Consider the following 19359-nt stretch of genomic DNA (forward strand, 5'->3'; position numbering starts at 1 on the left):
TCAAATGGTCCCCTAAATTACCAGTCTACAAGATGTTTGACGTACGATTTTTGAACATTTTTTTTCTATAATAGAAAAAATTGATAAACTATTAATTTACGTAAACTTTTAAACACATTTTTTAGATTATTTTACATAATTAAATGTGTATAATTTAATTGTTACCTGGATGCAAAACATTCAACTATGCGGTAGTTTTGGAGAGACATTTATTGGTCAAACCATACAACAAATTAGCATGACACGCTCTTCAAACGAATGCATTATTATAGGTACTTATTAATTTAAAAACAATTCACACAATAAAATACCCTATTGAACTAAGATTCTGAATAAGTACTAATGAAAACCTTAGTTGAATTAAAACTTATACTGGTTTGTAGTGTTAGGTTAGGCAAGGTATTTTTAACAATAATAAAAATAAGTGAGAAAGAAAATTCTTTAAATAATAATTATGATTTAAAATAAACCATTAATTGCAAGATATTTTCATAAATAGTGGATATTAATATACCTAATTTTGGCAGGTACCTACCTGTAATCTGAGTTAATTACAGTTTTCCAATATTATTATAATAATCAAATACCATTATTACTTAACAACCTAACTAAGCATTCAAATTTAGTAAACTAAGTAGGTAACTGTGATTACCATTTGAAAAAATAAATTAGATTTTACTATTGATACACCTGCGTGTTTAAACAATTCGAAATTTCATATCATTGATTCACTATCGTTCAAAAAACACCGTGTACAATGACAATATAAAATACACCCTATTATATATAATGGTAATAAATGGTAATAATATACTATTATATGTATTATACATAATGTAAGGACTGTGATGATGACACTCTTGTCAGCTATTAGTTATAAAGAGTTGCTATCATTACTACATAATGACAGAAAAATAAAATAAAAAAATTCACATTTTGCATAATTGTATAAATTTGTGTAAATGTATAATAGTAGGTACTTGTGTACAATCCATCGTTAAATCGCCAATCACAAGTAAAAATAACACTGACAAGATAATAATATAGTCATTGTTAGGAATCATTTGCCAAAAAATGCGTGTAAAAAACAATATGTATGAAATATGAATATTAATTAGTATATTAAGTAAAATCAAAATAATTATACAGACAATTATACTTCTTGTCCATGTTTTGGTAAATATTAAAGTAATAGTCAGCCGTCGAAGTACTCAAACAGAGGTCGTCGCCATAGAGTTCGTCGCTGTTGTAGTCATTCGTCGTATTTTTCGTAGTGGCTACGCATGTCGTCGTAGAAGTCGCTGCACTTTTCTTCAATGGTCCTTCTATCATAGTGACCCATGGCCCGGCGACTGTTGGCACGGAAATATTTGCTAGTGGTCAGGTGTTCAGGTCTGTTCCGGTAGTGCACAAAGTACAGTGGATAGAAGTCATTATCGTTGTACTTTACGTACACGCGGCTGTTATCGCTCACCGTCGTGTCGGCACGGCTGGGTGGTACGACCAAAGAGTTCCCATCGTTCTGCCTCGGGACCACGTACGTTTCGCTGACCAGCACGGAGCATATCATGATCACTCGTGTTTCTGTAGTCCATCGCGAGAACAGAAATAGAAAAAAAAAAATGTCACATTATTAACTATTATGACGTATAGGTATAATTACTGGTACCTTAGCGTACCAGAGATGGACAATATTGTTTCGTTATAAATTATAATATTTTTAATAAGTGTGTACAAGGTGAATGGTGATGATATTGAAATTTAAAGGAAAGTAACCAAATTGATACGTCAATCTGTATCTATGTTTCTTATTTGACAGGCATACCTCGTTGCGTATTTTCAATTTTGTGTCACCTGTAAATGACTGCAATCCTATATTACAGCATAGTTTGTCAGCAGCGTCGAGCCAGGTAATACACAATATTATATATTTTAAATAGTATTGTATTGTATTTGATCAATTATCGAATACATAGGAATCATTTTGCAGAGATTAAACATACCTAGCACAACCTTTGATTGTTTATGTTTACATATTAAAGATTTTATTGATGTATTCATTTTAAAGAAAGTCGTGGACATTTCAAAATCGTGTAAGTTTAAATTGTTATAGGTAAACTCACTATAAAATTATATGAGTATAATAAACACTGTTATTATACCTTCGCTTGTGAGAATTGTCTGCATAATAGTTGGCGTATGTTAAAAATAACAAAGAGTAAGGAACTTACAACTGTGGTAGATAAGAGAAAAAAATATTTAGACAATGATTTTTGAGTGGGTTTGATGTGTTTTAGTACTGATGGGGGAGAGGGGAATTCATACTTGTAGCATTTCGATGATCAACAAAGTAACAAATAAACATTAATTATATACAGTATTATTATACCTTCGCTAGTGAAGTTGTCGGCGTAAAAGTTGGCGTAATCGGCGTCGTCACTGAATGACACACCGCAACCGAACTTGTTGCGCCGGCTGCGTCTCCAGTCGAGTCCGCTGTCCAACGACTCCATGGCTCTGGCTTCGGTGGTCACGTGGAACAGCAATTTCTTCTGGACACTTCGGCCAATGGTCAATTTCAATTCTTCTTCGCGCAGCATGTACATGCCGTACATCTGTGGGACGTGAACTAGGCGTATCTGATTTATGTGGCACTGCAATATTAAACGATATACCTATTGTATTACATTACCTATATTAATGCTATAAGCAAACATAATATTATTATTTAACAACCAATCACATTTTGTCAAATTGGATAACTAGAGGTAGTGCGAATACTTAAAATATAGATACTTTGAAGGTAATAATTCCTTATAAACATAAAATGTGTAAATGTTTAAAACTATGTATATAATATATCTTATTTTATTACAATATATTATGAAGAGCAGGAATCAGCTCATCATATGTGCCGCATACAAGCGTTGTTTTTGGATGAGTTTTTGTAGGTTCCAAGGTACTATTATATATTATATACACCGAGTTAGTGGTTTATAGTGATAAATCTTTACCACCACCCAGGGTTTGCATTTAAAAAAAAATTCCGTTTTATGATATTTACAATTTATTAAAACGTTACACAATTTTTGCATTTACCGTTATACAGAATTAAAACGTTATCCAAGTTTTGGGTTTATTGTTATTTAAAATAGTGTTGATACCTATTTAATTTAAAAATAATAACCAATGCTGGTAGTCATTCCCGGATACGGAATATAATATAATCAATTTTTAGAATGTTCGCATGAAATAAATGTTTCTACGATACCAATAGACCTTTTAAATAAATAGATTTTAAAATATTACGTTCTGCGTTATTTTTCGGTCAATGATATTCTATAAATTACGTTTTCCGTTATGTTTTGTTTAATGATATATAATATAATATTTTGTTAATCGTTATGTTTTGTTTTGCGATATTAAATTCTTTTTAATATCGCTTTCCGTTATAATTACGTTTACAAATTTCAATCGTTTTTTGTCAAATATAACGTTATTATAACGTTTGCAAGCACTGCCACCACCATAAGCTACATGTGGGTACTAAACAAAGTGTAATAGAAAGACCTGACGTTAAAAAAAATTTCGCTACTTAAACGTATTTTAAAAATTTTTAATATTATATGATTAGTAAATAGTTAATATCTTGTATGAAAAGTAAATATACTCATGTCAGCAAATTCCCCAAAAAAATATTTTGAAAAAAGTTATTACATTCCAAATTCATTGAATTAAAAAAATATTGATATTTTAAATTTTCTAAAAAATAAACTACTTAACTTTGATAAATGTTTTTACTATCAAAATGTATTGTTCTTATAATCAGATTCTTAAATTGGCTATTTTCAATATATCCAAAATATTTTAAATCAAATTTTAATTTTTTTATTTTCAGTGTTGAAAAATAAAAATAATTTTTTTGTATAATAATATATGTGTAGCGCAAGTGACTATAAATTATATATAAAAAAAAATTAAATATTGAATAGAACAAAAGTTATTCCAAAAGTCAGTTCTATCTGTTACACCCTGTATTGTCATTGATAAATCGTCGCGGTACTCACGTTGGGAAATGTTTTGTGTACCATTTGTTTGATCGCAATGTACCCTTTGTCGTTCATTTCGTTAAGCAGTGGATGGATGACGTGATCATTGCGGAGGAGAGCGAACTTCGTGGCATATTTCAAAATATCGACCGCAGCGTGTTCGGTAAACGCTAACGTGCTGGTATGTATCCTGCTGCTACTGCTGCCACTCGAGTACATCGTCGTCGTGTAGAATCGCTGCAAAAATATTCAATTTTTATAACTAAGGTTTCAAAATTGTATACAAGGTGTTCAATCATACGTAGTTTTTACCGAAACCCGAAATTTAAAAAAAATATCAAAACACAATAACTATTTACACATTTGAAGTTTTAATTTGGACTAAATTAAGTATTTAAAATATCGATAACAATTTTTATTGTAATATTTTGTTTAAATTTAAAATTATTATTTTTGGGGAATTAAAATATTTACGCAAGTATCTATATTATTATATTTTATACATACAATGAGATTTTAAAAATATTAAGATAAGTTTTAAGCTATTGTCTATTTATAGTATTTATATCACAAACACTTACCATTCTATCGCTTTATTAACTCATGAGTTCATAATAATTATAATATTAATTAAATGCCTGTTCTTGTAAATATAATGGTTATTGGAATGTCATTCCTAAGCCTAATATAGTTAAATCTGTTGTTTATTATAAGGTTTGGCAAATAATATTATAATAATATTAGTTATAACTATTATTTATATATCTTGGTTCTTGAAAAATGATTTCAGTTTTGTGTAAGTTATTTATTTGGATATATATAAATCGTGTATTGTTAACATATCCTTCAAGTCAATATGTTTTATATATATTGAAAGATTGTTATTCCTTATATTTAAGATAAACCCTTTACAATTGATTGATATTCTAATATAGTAATATACTAATATAATTACTTACTTATTCTTAAAGCAAACGTAAGATTCTGTGTATGAATCCAAAGAATGAGATTCCACTGAGCAATTTATTGAATTCAACACGAATGATTTACTTTATATTATTGTATGGGTGTGTGAAATAATTAAATCACATATATTGCTGTAATAATATTACAACTGAAGAGTGATCACTCATTGAGCATTGTTATTATTTAGGTACTATAAAGCCTAAAGGTATACCTTTGGGCATTGGCTTATCTTACCAGTTTGTGCGACTGCAGTGTTGTTTTGAATTATTGAAAAGATACTGTAGTACAAAGGTAAAAAAAATGTGTTATTGTACATGCATTTTGTCATAAAATATAATATTATATAACATTATTATAGTATTACAGATTATTTGATTAATGTGCTAGGCCGCTAGGGTACAAGGTATATTATGTAGTGATATTTTAGAGCACAAGTGTGACATATTTAATATTATTATTATGTTGAATATTGATATTTAATTATTAAGTTCTGTACTCTGTAGCATAATAATGTGATTATCATGACAACCTATAAATAATAATTTATTGTAATATAATTATAAGATGTATCGTACACGGCGGTGGGGGGGGGGGGGGTTGCTAACGAGCTGAAGCCTCCCTCCCATTGCCATATTATTTATTTAATATCAAGGTTCCAACTGTTTAGTCAACTAGTAAAGAAGGAAGTTTTAACAGATTAGCCAAGCATCCATAAATACAAAATGGCACATCCATTACGTGTTAAATTTGAATATAATGATATCTAAATATTATTATCATTCTATACAAAAACCTAATCTGAGTGAAGACAGTGTGTCAACTATAGGATATTTTATTTTTTCTTAATATTGCTTTTATTTGTAATTAATAATAATATAGGTAGGTTGAATGGTTGAGTTAATTTTTGGAAAAAAACGTTGTATTTACATAGGTACTTATTTTCCTAAAATATTCAGTGTTTTTTGGTTAAAGTATGAACTTCTTATAATATGAGAGACCTTGTATTAAATGTTCAAGGCTCAGCTATAAAGTTCAACGTTTTATACATTTTTAACTACAAATTGATTGTGGTTTTGTCAAAATTTGCTTGCAACAAATGCTTGTAAAAAAACAATTGTTTCTATTTTTTGTTAATAAAACTTATGAGGAATCTTGTATTAAGATTTTAAACTATTTTGACTATTTTCTGTGCTTGTTCTATACCTACGTGAATTTATTATTGTATTAATAATTATATTATTATTATTATCATCGCTGTCGTAGTTATCTGTGTACACTTAAGGCGTAGATAATCACCAACGACCAACCACGGATGCTCAAGAGACCTTGCGTATATATAATGTAATAATAAAGAATAATGAAGGGTACAGGGAAAAAACCAGAAAAGTTATTTTTTTTTCCAAAATGTCAATTTCGGTGTCAAATTATATTTTGTATTGACGTATTCTATCTTTTGTGTATGAATATTGAACAGTATACGTAAAATCCATATAATTATACAGAGTACAGACAATAATTAATGACAATACTGCATGTCCAGTTGCGTGAATTTGGTTAGATTATGTGAGATTATACAAATTTAAAATAATAACATTAATACCTGCTTATTATATTAATTAATTAATTAATTCAAGTTTTAATAAACTAAATAAACAATTATAATTAGTAACACAGAAAAATGTTTGAGTACCTACAAATGTACAGTACATATAAATATATAATTGATAGGTATAGGATTTTACAAACAAACGTTTTTATCTTAATAGTTAATATAATAAATCAACATAATTTTTATAATCATCATAATAACCATAAAAATGTTTCTATGGGTTTATAATCTATCTACTATAGTTGGAATAGTTAAAGTCATAATATGATGCAAAATAAGACATTTTCATTAGATCAGGCAAAAATAATACATTAAAATAATATTGTCTTCTGAAAAAAAGATTTCTCTTTTCGTACATTTTGTGAAAATTGAATTCCAAGAATAATACCAACCTCTCTTCCCGTATAAATTACTTGGTATGTATAACTCACTCGCATATATATTATGAAAACTAATTTGCACAAATAATATTTTTTGCACATTTTGTGATTACTTACCCAATTTTACACAAAATTATAAACAACGAAAAGATCTGTTGCGCGTACCACCTGCAGAATGATAAAACAAATAACGATAATACTTATTTTAAATAATACTTTATTATTAGATGATACTACAAAGGTTTAGTTTGATGGCAATAATAAGCGTACTAAAAAATATTATGTCGTTATGAGCAGTATAATATTATACTATAATATTGGGATTTAGTTGTTGATAAATCTAAGGTTAGACCTACCTGACCAGGAAAATATTAAGATTTATTATATTATAAAGAGTGAAGGAAAAGAAAATTATGAAATAATTTTTAATAATTTCACTGACACGTTTTTAGTGGGTAATGTATCGAACGTACTGCATTCTAATTATCAGTTGATATTTTCAATAATGTTTTATACAAATATTTATAAATATTTATAAATTAACTTATATAGTTTGAGATTTGAATACACACTATATTATCAACTATTATTGTCATTGTTTTTTATTGGTATACTTGGAAATGTGCATAACTATAATTAATAAATAGTAGATAACTATTGTTCGTGAATTAGTACGTAAACAAGAAATGAAATTGAGAGCAAATGATAGTTGACATTTAGGTTAATTTGCGGATAATGGTTGCAGTCAGAAGAAGTCACCCAGGGGGGGAGGGGATTTCAAAAATTAAATTACATTTTTGTTTAGCCAAATATTATAAAAAGACAGCTCAAAGGAACGCCTCTTCGCACCCTTTTGTATCCGCCACTGGTTGCAGCTGATTCAAAATTGTATCAATTTACCATGTATATGTTAAGTTTTTTTTTCATTAGTCATGACTCATGAACGTTAAGACCAATTTGTGATCAACAACCAATTAGCCTGAACCATAGTGTATCGTCTATGATATTTTAATAGTATTGTGAATTTACTTTTACTTTGTGTTAAAATAGACGTAGATACCCTATACATTAAGTTTACATATTTATTTTTATTTTTTTTTTATAGCTGACGACATAGGCGGAAATCCATTGAAAAAGTTGGGGGGGCTACGATTTTTCTCATAAATTTTACTGAACAACTGAACAGAAATATAAAATTACTGTCCAATTATTTTTTTTTATACTTGAAATTTAATAATATAAATATTTTATAACATATATAATAATATAGTATAGGTACTGTATAAGGAAAAAAAAATGCTATAAAATAACAGTCTTGTTGAATATATCTTATTACAATAAATGCTTTATTTTAAAACCATCATCCTTGAGGATTTAGAAAATTCATTTAAAATACATACAGTATCAATATTTTTTGTTACATCCTTCTCTATGTGAAGAATAGAAAGGTTTGTAAAGCATTCTTGATCTAGTGCTACTTGTAACATTTTGTAAATATTTGGAAAAATTTCTTTTTTTTATTGTTGTTTTCAAATCGTCAATGTTAAAATCGTTGTTGAAGCCCCCTCAAGTCCCCCCCTGATTTCCGCCAATGGCTGATGAAGTTTTTATAGATCAGGAACCATTTGTTCGTATGTGGGTAATGAATTTCAAGTATAACCACAAATGTTTCCTGATCTATCAATACGTCAGCTACTTATATTAAAAAAAAATAAAAGTGGCTCGGCGCAGTGCAGTGGCTGAAATCAGTCACGCGACGTGATTGAGAGTAAGCAACGGCTACTGCCACTAGTTCTCGGATGGGTGACCACCCAGGTTCATAGTGCGCAAAAACCTTGCCACACATACACGTGTTCCTAACCGACCATACAACCATCCCAATCCTACCAACCTACAGGCTAATGACCTCAGTCGTCAAAGCCTTAAACCAAATAAAAAAAAAATATGTAAACTCTTATTCTATTTTAACATAGAGTAAATGTATAATACTATAAATCGTATACTATAGGTTGGACTAGTTGGTCATAAGTGTGAATACTTGTGATTCGTATATGGGTGAGTCAAATTCTTAGTCGTTATCGAAACACCAAGACCTACAGTGTTGTAATGTTATTGATTATTGTTAATTGGTCATTTTGTTTTTCAATTGTTGTTAAAAAATTGTTTGTTCAAATTTTGTTATAGATAAATATAGGTAAGTCACCTAGCGGCTAGCTTATAAATATTTAGCTGCTGTACTTTATTAACGATGGTTTAAAACAAAAATTATATTTTGTATTGGTCGTTTAAGGCGTCACTTTAATTCTCTTTATCGATACCGGTAGCGCCATCTGATAACACTCAGTAGCTGCAGTGCGATAGTTTATAAGATTCGAGTCGAGTCGACCGTTCTATTACATAATCAGTGTTGAGCCGAGATAAATATAATTTTATCTAGATAAAGATAAATTATAATAATGTTATCTAGATAAAGATAAATTATAATAATGTTATCTAGATAAAGATAAATTATAATAATGTTATCTAGATAAAGATAAATTATAATAATGTTATCTAGATAAAGATAAATATAACTAAATTATTTATTTATCTAGATAAAGATGAAAAAAAATTTTTTTATCCAGATAAATTAAAAAATAAGAAAAGTCCGGATCACGATCTAATAACTAACAAAATCCTTAAAAACCTGACACCAAAAGCGCTATCTTACTTAGCTTCCCTATTCAATGCATCTATGCGCATCGCTACCTTCCCCTCTACATGGAAACACGCTATAATAGTCTCTATTCACAAACCAGGAAAGCCAGCGAACTTTCCTACCAGCTACAGGCCAATCAGTCTACTACCAACATTATCCAAATTGTACGAAAGGATATTGTTGGAGAGAATAAAACCCTATCTTCACGTTATCACGAAACATCAATTCGGGTTTAAAACCAAACACTCCACATGCCACCAAATTCAACGTATAACTGAAATAATTGTACATGGCTACGAAAAAAACAATATACCACAGCAGCATTCTTAGACTTAACACAAGCTTTCGATAAGGTCTGGCACCGCGGGCTTGAACAAAAATTAAAATTACTAAATCTCCCTACATAGAGGGAGATAATATAAATCATAGATGATAACATAAATATCCCTACTATACCTACTCAAAACCATCACATCCTTCATACTCAACAGATCTTTCAAAGTTAGAGAAGGATCAGACTTCTTACAATTACACCACATCAAAGATGGAGTCCCCCAAGGATCAGTCTTGGGACCTACTCTGTTTAATATCTATTGCCATGACATTCCAATTTCCCTCAACTCTCAATTAGCAATGTTTGCGGATGACACGGCAATTCTCACACAAGACAGCTCCTTAGATTTAGCAATCCAAAACCTACAAATCTCACTAAATGAAGTAACTACCTGGTTCCAGAAATGGAAGCTGAATCTAAATCCAACAAAAAGTGAGGTTAAAATATTCACTCTTAAGAGATATAACAACCCAAAAGATATCCACATAAACAACCAGGCCATCCAATGGAATAAAAAAGACGACGCAGTCAAATACTTGGGTGTCCACCTAGATGAAAAACTTACTTGGAAAATTCATATTAACAAAAAACTCGTACATGGCTATACAATGATAAGAACTCTTTACCCTCTAGTAAACTACAAATCAACACTATAAATCAAGTCATCACTCCTTCTATATACCTCAATAATCAGACCGTTGATAAAATTAGCCTGCCCTGTTTGGGCGGCAGCCTCACCCATAAAAATTAAAAAAATCCAAACTCTCCAAAACAAATTCCTCAGGATTTCCCTAAAAGCACCATGGTTCATGAGGAATCGTCAAATCCATAACGACACTGGAATACCCTTAATAAGTACCTGGATGGCTGGATAAAAACCCAATTCAAAAACTTCCATGCTAAATTAAAAGAATCGGACGGCGGCCGTCATTACCAACTAGGAAACAAAACCCAAAATAGGCGGCTAAAACCTCGACTGCCTCAAGACATACCCCCAACGGACAACCCTCATCAGAAGATGAAGAATAAACCAATACTATATTAATATTATTATATTATATTGTATACATTATATTGTATACATTATTATTATAACTATTATTATCACATATAACATAAACTCAAACTTATTACCATGAACTAATATATTATATCATTACTATCATCAATTTAAATGTAAAGGCTAAATTATAATTATTGTAAATATATTTGTAATAGCACCTGGTGTGCTGAAACATTTTCAAAGAATAAATAAAAAAAAAAAAAAATAGAATGTTATCGAAAATTTCAACAGTGCACATAATTATATTTGAACTATGACTTATCATAAAACATGTGTTTGACAAAACCATATAATAAAATTATATATTTTCTTGTTAATAATATATGGACATAGGTATTTCATATTCATTGTAATTTTTATCAAGGTAAAACAATTTTTAACAGAAATATATATTATGGTAATTTAAGATAACATAAAAAATAAAACAATTAAATAATTAATGATGATATTCAAAAAGTAGATACCTCATATCATTGGCAACCGACAACAAATTATTGTCGTCCGGTTGTCATCACAGACCCAGCGGTGGCGTCAACTTCTGCGGCTGCGGCTTTGGCTTCAGCGTGGCTGTTGATGGCGGTTTTTATTTGGCTTAGCTGCTTCGGTTTCGGAGTGGTGGCTTTTGCTTTGGCGGCGAGGTCAGTTTTGACTGCGGCGCGGCGTTGTCGCTTTCGCCGTTGCTTACTGGAATTTCTGAGTCGGCGTTGCTGGCCGATGGACTCTGCACCGATACATATATCGGCTGCTTGCTGACATAGCGTCTGAAAAAACATTTGAATATAGCAAAAAAATATAGGAGAAAAATATCTGTAAATCGTACGAAATAGTTTTAGTTTTAATTTTGATTATGATTTTATAAAAATATCATATTTCCAAATTTTCAATTACAGTGTACAATAATATAATATTTAATTTTTATAAAGTGTTCCGAACGATGTACTTATGTAGACAATTTTCTGAAGAGTTCAATTTTTTTGTCAGAATCAAAATCGGACAACGTAAACCAACTTAAATTTTTTCAAAACTTAAGGTCTTTTGAACTAAAATTGACAGAAGTAGCGATACACCTTAAAAGTTATAAAATTGATAAAATATGCACATAAATTATCTAAAATAATATGTAGAAAATGTATAAAATATAAACAAAAATTATTCAAAGCAAAAATTTAACTTATTAACTATATCAGCTACATTAATGCATTTTATATTTTTGACTCCTTCCTTCCTTCACATCAAAGTACCAACTAAATTCAATTTTGTTTACCAAAAAACCACCCTTAAAATTCATATGTTTAAAAAATATCGTGAAACCAATAATAACTCCCTTCAGAATCTTATTAGTTAGTTATTAAGAATAACTTATTACCTATATCTCTCAAAAAAATAAAATGCTATGTAATAGCACCTGCTTGATGTGGGTGGTAATAAAAACAGTTGACTATAGGGATGGAATTAAAACGTATGTGCAATATATAGATCCGAATATTTTGACGAGTTTGATACGTTTTAGTGCTGCCCTCCTCATTTTCCCGCGCACAGTTATGACTTTTAACAAAAACAGTTGTCTTGGGCTGGAAATCACATATAAATTCGTCTCCATGATATACCCAATAACCTAATATTTTTACAACGATTTTTGAGGGGACTTTGATACGTTTTATTAGGGTGGAATGGTGTAGAATTTAGTTGACAGGTAAACACAGGTCAATAATAAACACAATATTATACTCTTATACCTTTATTAGTGGACTGATTGGCGTGGTAGTTGCTATAGTCCACGTCATCACTGAATGATACACCGCTCCCAAATCTGGGGCGCTGATTGCGCCTCCAGTCGAGTCCACTGATCAGCGACTCCACGGCGTTGGACTCAGCGGTGACGTGGTACAGCACTTCCTCGATATCATTTCCACCATTGGCTTGCAAGCGCATTTCCGCCTTATGTAAGAGATACATACCGTACATCTGTGGGGCGTGGATACGTTGTATTTTCAAGATATCGCACTGCAATATTATATTTAAAATACAAATTATAAATATACCTACATCTAGTTTTTTTATTTCGATGCATAATATATATTATTATGATGATAAAACTATTCTAGGTCAATATCTTTGAAAATTAAATACATGGTTAGGTTTTTTACAATTAAAAAGTATCGAAAATACATAAATGATGTGCAGTTTTCTTTTTAAAAGCATTTGAAGTTAACATTTTGATGAAATTGGATATTGACCCTGTTGATTTCACTTCCATTATTATTTACAATATTTATTTATAAACACGGGGTGCCCCGTCGTGTTACACAGGTGCTACAATGTATAGTAAGTACTGTACCTAATTACAGTTGTACTTACATACTACATATTATATAGATAGTGTATAATGGGTGTACGTACTATTTCCTATGGCTATATTTAGTCATGGTATTTACTACGTAATATTATTGACTACAGATTTTATAATAGACAGTCGAAAGCGATGTAGCCCATGCTTGATACTATTCATTCGTTCAATGTTTATTTATCTGAATTTTTGTACTTTCAAAAATATTTTTTTTAAATAAACCGATTTTTAATTATATTTTTAGTTTCGGTTATAAATTATAATACCAGTATCCAATTTTTTCCTGTTTTGGTTTTGAAATTTTTCCAATTTCGGTTCTGAATTACGTATAATAGGTACTGGTTTCCAATTTTTTTCGGTTTATACCGGTTTCAAAACCGATTTCAGAAACAGGAAAAAAATAGAAACCGGTATACAGAATAGAAACCAACATTGAGATGTTCTAATACCGGTACTGAAAAATTGAAACCAATATCGAAAAAATTAAAACCGGTATACAAAATCGAAATCAAATTGTTTTCAATAGGTTTCAAATACTGCTTGATAGTTAATGCTATTATAGTGCTATACAAATATTCGGTGACCTAACGTAACCATAAACCTAGCTGGGGAATGCAGATGGTGACTGTCGTCGAATATTCGTATAGCATGGGCTATTTGTATTCTGTATAATAGTGTATACTGCGTATATTTGAGGTATTTAAACTGTGCGTCGCGAGTTTTCGAAGGAGCCGCGTCAAAGCGCCGAAAACCAAAATTAATCTAGGTCAAGTATAATTAATATAAATATTATTTATAATTATTAAAGCGATTATGGAATAATGATAATGAAACAAATTACACGACTATTTGAAGTTTTGTTTCTAGTACTAAAATCACTGTTATTATCACCCATCTTAGCTATAATATTATTATATCTGTATTGTTTCAATTTTTTTCATAATAATTTGGGAACCGTAAAAATATTGTGAACACTCAAAGGAACCACGGGATGAAAAAGTTTGAATTCCTAAAGCATGAATATTTATTCGGATATACCCTACTCATAAAAATGCTCAATTACGCCCCAGTAAAGAATAGTTGTATTTTAAATATTTTGATAATACTTACTAATAAGTACTTAATAACCACGTGGTACCTACTATACATTTACGATCATTCGTGAATCGACGTAGTAATTTACTCACTTGAAAAGTCTTGTGAATTTCGCATTTGAGTAGTTCGTAGGCTTTTGTGGTCAATTGTTCACAATTTTCACTCAGTGGACTGGTGGCGTCATAATTGTGGCCGAACCACGAGTCTCGGCAGTACTGTTTTAAAAGAACCGCAGCGTGCGTGGTAAACTCCGATGTCGTTGTGTGCGCCCTACTGCTATCTCGTGAGTTCATATTCGCAGATACGTCAGCTGTACGAGCGTGAACTTACTAAAAAAAACGTACAATATTATTGTAAAAACATAATTAAAATAATTTAACAGATCACTTGTAGATTCGTTAGTTTAAAAATTAGAGTGAATCGACCTATTATGAAGTTGATGATAAGAACATAAGTCGTGATTTTATGTGGGTTTTTTACGATAATTCAATTATTAAGTGAGTTACGAGCATTATTAATTTACACTGTATTATATATGCAAAACTTGCTAAAAAAATTAATTATCGTAAAACCCCACTAGATAATATTCTTAACATCAAGTTTCATTATAGGTCGAATCACTCTAATTTTCTAACTAACGCAGCTACAAGTAATCTGCTGAGCGTAAATTTGCTATGTTACGCACTTGTAAGACCACTAAGACGGATACAACAAATACCAGTGTTACGTCCTCTTAAGCACAATGATTGTGATGGTGGTAGAGAGTTACATTACATAATACGATAATAATATTATATACTAATAAATACTACAGCTCTATTTAAGTAGAATAGCATACAACAAAAAGCCAAAGTAAGTACAATAAAATCAATAATGTTACATTTGAAATCTCTTTTCACACTGTTCTATTCTTTGTTTATAAAAAAAATTTGACAAAAATTGATAAAATTTAAAATTTAAAAATATTTAAAATGTTTAGCTATTATATAAAAGGGATGAAAATTTAAAATAAGGTTCCACGTAAATAAGTAAATAAATGATTTATTTTATTCAAAAGTTCAATACAAACTTGATTTTTATTTTATTTATTATATTAATATCGTATACTGTCAAAATATTTATTAACATTCGTGCTATATCCGAATATTTGATCCGGGTTCTATTTTTAACATTTCATTAAACTTATTATAGTTAATTTTTATATAATATATTTTATAAACTATATTATGTGACAAACATTTGTTCTTGAACAAAATAAAACACTTATAAACTAATTATTAATACATTTATACATATCTATAAATGCAGTTAGTAACTCAAAATAAATGGTTTAGTAATCCAGATAATTATTTATTACATTATAATGTTATCCGCGGCGAAAAGAAAATTATTACAAACCGACAAATATTGTTACATTTTAAATTTATAAATGTTTGGATAGATCTTACTCATCTTAGTCATCCTGACAATATAAGCTATAGAGTTTTTGTTTTTTTTTTAAATTTTTAAATTCTTATACCATACAAATTTGAATTAATTTTCTTTTGCAAAAATTCTAGCCCAGTAAAATAAATCTCTATTAAACCCTGATAGCTCATTGCTTATGAAAATATTACCAATTTTCCAGTTTTAATTTCATTCAAATTGTTCTGGTTTAGTTTCCTTTTCTTAGGAATATCCAATTTTTTTTTGTTTGTTTTCTATCGAGTTTAACTTTGCAATAGGTCTGTTACTTAATTCCGAGTATATATGGAAAGCATGTACTACAGTAACTGTTAACCAAACACTAACACCAAGTTTGGTAGTAATGTGTTCGACAACTTCCACACATTTTTCAGGCACTCTGATTATCTCCACATTGTCGATGATTGATTTTTGTTCCAAAACATTAATTTTTTTAGTTAGATTTACAATACCATCATACAATTTACAGTTACTTTATTTTAGTCTTTTACACTTTTCTTTTCTTTTCTGATTTCTTCATTAAAATTAAGGACATCCATAAATTTTTTGCCAAATCTATCAAAATGGTCGTTCCAAAATTTATCGAATCAGTTAAGTTAGACAATATTTCATTAGAGCCAACAAAAAAATTATCAACCTGAGTAATACTCGTGGGGTGTGTAGGTGTGTACTTGTGTGGGTGTGTGCGTAACTAATATTGGACGGGTAACTCAAATTAAATAGATGGTAAAAAGTTGTAAGTTGAGTTGCTGTATAGCAAATTTACCACAGCAGTACAAATGTATAAATTATAACAATAAACAGCCCTTCTGGCACCAAACCGTTAATACAAATAATATTAATAATAATATATAATACAATATATAAAAAAAAACTCACAAATCTGACGATGCTCGGCAGGCCAGCTGCTACCAATCCTATGGTTTTAAGAATAATAATGATGACACACGTCACACACAATGTGTCATAACAATAATCACAATAATAACGCCGGCGATTAGTGCCCTGCAAAAACAATAAAGGTTTACACTGGCGATTCTCGCCTGACAAAAACAATATTAAAAACCCTGGCGATTTGCGCCACGACAACTACAATATAAATAACGCTGGTGATTAGCGCCTTACAAAAAGAATAAAAATTTTTTTACTGCGATTCACGCCTTCAATATAGTAAAATTTTTTCGGTGATTTGCGCTTACAATATAATACACTTTTTTTACGGCAATTCGCTCACGTAAATCGGTACACGGACTTTGTAGCAATTAAGACAGTCGTCTTTCCGTGCCCACCGCCGTTGTCGTAGTCGCGGTCCGTAACATATTTACACGTCGCGTCGCCTTTCGACATATTTTGATTACGGAATCAATACGGTGCAGTGCATTTGCCATCGGTGGCATATAATTGTGTGTAACGTCATGAGTGCGAACGGCCGACTCGGTTATTATTATAAATTGTCAATATAACTGTTTGAAGTACGCGGGTACTTAAAGCAGTAACGGGCAAGGCGGTAGTAAGCCATATTGTATCCAGCAGTGATCGCGCGCGGGTGCGACCAGGATATTTCGCCTAGCGCCAACAGCCAGCAACGTGGATCGCGGGGTCAGAACGGGCAAGCAGGTGTCATGGAGGTTTGGTCATAAAGACAGTCGAGCGGTCGGCGGCAACAACCGGTAACGCGGTATCACGATAGTGATACGCGCTTTTATTATCATTGATTGTATATCAACAAATCATGGTTTATGATACCATATCATTGTTTGGTGTCTTGTTTGTTTATTTTTTATATTGCCTTCGCGGCGTTTTATATTATTATTATATATTATTGTCTCGAATATCGAGCAATCGGTTCAATATTATATTATATAGTAGGTGGGCGCCTACATCCCTCACATAATATGTATTATACGGATGCTAATTATTATTTATATTTATTTTATGTTGTGTGGTGTATATCATTTTAATACAGTCCACTTTTTAAGATTGAAAACTCGCCGAAGTTGTTAATTATTAATTATTATTAATAACCTATATCTTTAGGCGAGTAATTATTACAACACGCGACTCATCAAATTTAATATACCTAACAGCTAACCGTACCTATATACATATAAAAATATTATAAAAATATATTATTTATGTTTGAATTCATTAGAACAATGGCGTATCAGACGTCGCTCCCAAACCGGTCGACATCCATCTGCATAACTGTGAGTTGAAAACGTTTATATTTAAAAATTGTTATAGTATAATATTTATCTAATAAATTAATATTCTTTAGCATTCCACAAGAATGAGCGGTATAGTTTGAAAAATTACCAAAGTTATCTAGTGGATGACGATACGTTTGGTGAGCAGCCGTCGCACATCGGTCTGATGTACCTATGGAAAGTTATTATTGGATCGGTCATAATATTACGTTGAGAAGTTATCTGTCCATAAGCTTATTTTCAGATTTGTAGGCCAATTCCGTTGCCATTTTTTAATCATTCTTTGTTTTTATTAAGGTTGAGGTGTAACAGCATTTTAGGGGCTATTGTAATTCCCACTTCCAGGACTTTATCATACATACAGACGACAGCCCGATGACCTACATTTTGGTGTATTCTGGTCTACCCTATGATGGCCGCGAAGTAACGATCACGTCACCGTTTATCAGATTTCCCAGTTTGAAAGAGTCTCCAACAATTTCATCGGATAGGTACGCCATAAACCGTGGCATAGCGCTGGGCCAGCATCATTTTGTCCGGATCAATATCTACAAAAATGACGTCCCAATTATTAGAAGCTAATAGTATAGGTACTTAATATTTATTGTAATATAATATAATATTAAACTCATTATACCCAGTTATTACGATTAAGTCGAAATAATATTTTTCAAATAATATTACAGTGTCTTTGTCGAACAGTCAGCTGTACGAAGTTTCCGCTGTGCCACAAAACGGGTCGACGCCGGTCGCTGAACATGGGAAGTCCTCAAGTCCACCCAGCATCGTATTGATGAATCAACAATACATCTTACATCTTACATCTATCATTGCAATCTTATAATTATTCACCTGAATGCATGTAATCCTGAATGTACAGTTACCCATCTACAAAGTCAACACTGTATTAATAAAAGTATTTATTGTTAAAATAAAATTGAGTTCTATATTATTTGTAGGTACTTAAAAATTATTCGGGTATAAAGGAAACATATTTTAATCATACAAAATTAGATAAACTAAAAGACAAAAATAATAAATAAATACGTCGTGTTAAAAATAGTTTTTAATTAATATAGGTAGGACAGGTACCTATTATGTAAGTAGGTACTTATCCAAAACTCGTTTATCAGGAATTAAATAAAAA

At 30.6% G+C, this 19359-nt stretch overlaps 2 protein-coding genes and 1 long non-coding RNA gene across 8 annotated transcripts; 1 reads left to right on the top strand and 2 right to left on the bottom strand.

Annotated features, from left to right (window-relative positions):
* Positions 1 to 1102: 1102 nt before the first annotated feature.
* On the bottom strand, positions 1103 to 5264 carry LOC132951797 (protein mono-ADP-ribosyltransferase PARP12-like). Of its 2 annotated transcripts, none has more exons than XM_061023767.1 (4): positions 5250 to 5264; positions 4068 to 4286; positions 2390 to 2654; positions 1103 to 1584 (listed from the first exon to the last, which is right to left on the bottom strand). In XM_061023767.1, exons 2-4 carry the CDS (start codon positions 4266 to 4268, stop codon positions 1253 to 1255), a joined length of 798 nt encoding a protein of 265 aa, XP_060879750.1. In that variant the 5' UTR covers positions 4269 to 4286; positions 5250 to 5264; the 3' UTR covers positions 1103 to 1252. The 2 variants fall into 2 exon arrangements, with proteins under 2 accessions (XP_060879750.1, XP_060879749.1); XM_061023766.1 differs by lacking the exon at positions 5250 to 5264 and adding an exon at positions 5009 to 5239.
* Positions 5265 to 5587: 323 nt separating this feature from the next.
* LOC132951798 (uncharacterized) lies at positions 5588 to 17611 on the bottom strand. 5 transcript variants are annotated; one of them, XR_009665417.1, is made up of 6 exons: positions 17205 to 17611; positions 16885 to 17010; positions 14634 to 14866; positions 12836 to 13103; positions 11564 to 11860; positions 5588 to 7172 (listed from the first exon to the last, which is right to left on the bottom strand). XR_009665417.1 is itself a non-coding variant. In XM_061023768.1 (5 exons), exons 3-5 carry the CDS (start codon positions 14832 to 14834, stop codon positions 11781 to 11783), a joined length of 549 nt encoding a protein of 182 aa, XP_060879751.1. In that variant the 5' UTR covers positions 14835 to 14870; positions 16885 to 17010; positions 17205 to 17608; the 3' UTR covers positions 8051 to 11780. The 5 variants fall into 5 exon arrangements, 1 of the variants encoding a protein (XP_060879751.1); XR_009665414.1 differs by having other exon boundaries at positions 14634 to 14870; positions 17205 to 17608; XR_009665415.1 differs by having other exon boundaries at positions 14634 to 14870; positions 17131 to 17608.
* A 200-nt stretch (positions 17612 to 17811) lies between these two features.
* On the top strand, positions 17812 to 19140 carry LOC132951800 (uncharacterized). The gene is made up of 3 exons (XR_009665418.1): positions 17812 to 18212; positions 18284 to 18802; positions 18899 to 19140. It is a non-coding gene; the product is annotated as an uncharacterized LOC132951800 (long non-coding RNA).
* Positions 19141 to 19359: the final 219 nt, after the last annotated feature.

The sequence above is a fragment of the Metopolophium dirhodum genome, chromosome 9, assembly GCF_019925205.1.
Source record: "Metopolophium dirhodum isolate CAU chromosome 9, ASM1992520v1, whole genome shotgun sequence".
NCBI lineage: Eukaryota > Metazoa > Arthropoda > Insecta > Hemiptera > Aphididae > Metopolophium > Metopolophium dirhodum.

Bases quoted from the DNA above. Each gene is read 5' to 3' on its own strand.
- LOC132951797 (XM_061023767.1), bottom strand. From the start codon at position 4,268: ATGTACTCGAGTGGCAGCAGTAGCAGCAGGATACATACCAGCACGTTA. The intron at 2,655-4,067 runs GTGAGTACCGCG...TTAATATTGCAG, and splicing joins TACACAAAACATTTCCCAAC to TGCCACATAAATCAGATACG. The intron at 1,585-2,389 runs GTATAATAATAC...GATGGACTACAG, and splicing joins CGACAACTTCACTAGCGAAG to AAACACGAGTGATCATGATA.
- LOC132951798 (XM_061023768.1), bottom strand. From the start codon at position 14,834: ATGAACTCACGAGATAGCAGTAGGGCGCACACAACGACATCGGAGTTT. The intron at 13,104-14,633 runs GTGAGTAAATTA...ATAATATTGCAG, and splicing joins AAATTCACAAGACTTTTCAA to TGCGATATCTTGAAAATACA. The intron at 11,861-12,835 runs GTATAAGAGTAT...ATGTTTTTTCAG, and splicing joins CAATCAGTCCACTAATAAAG to ACGCTATGTCAGCAAGCAGC.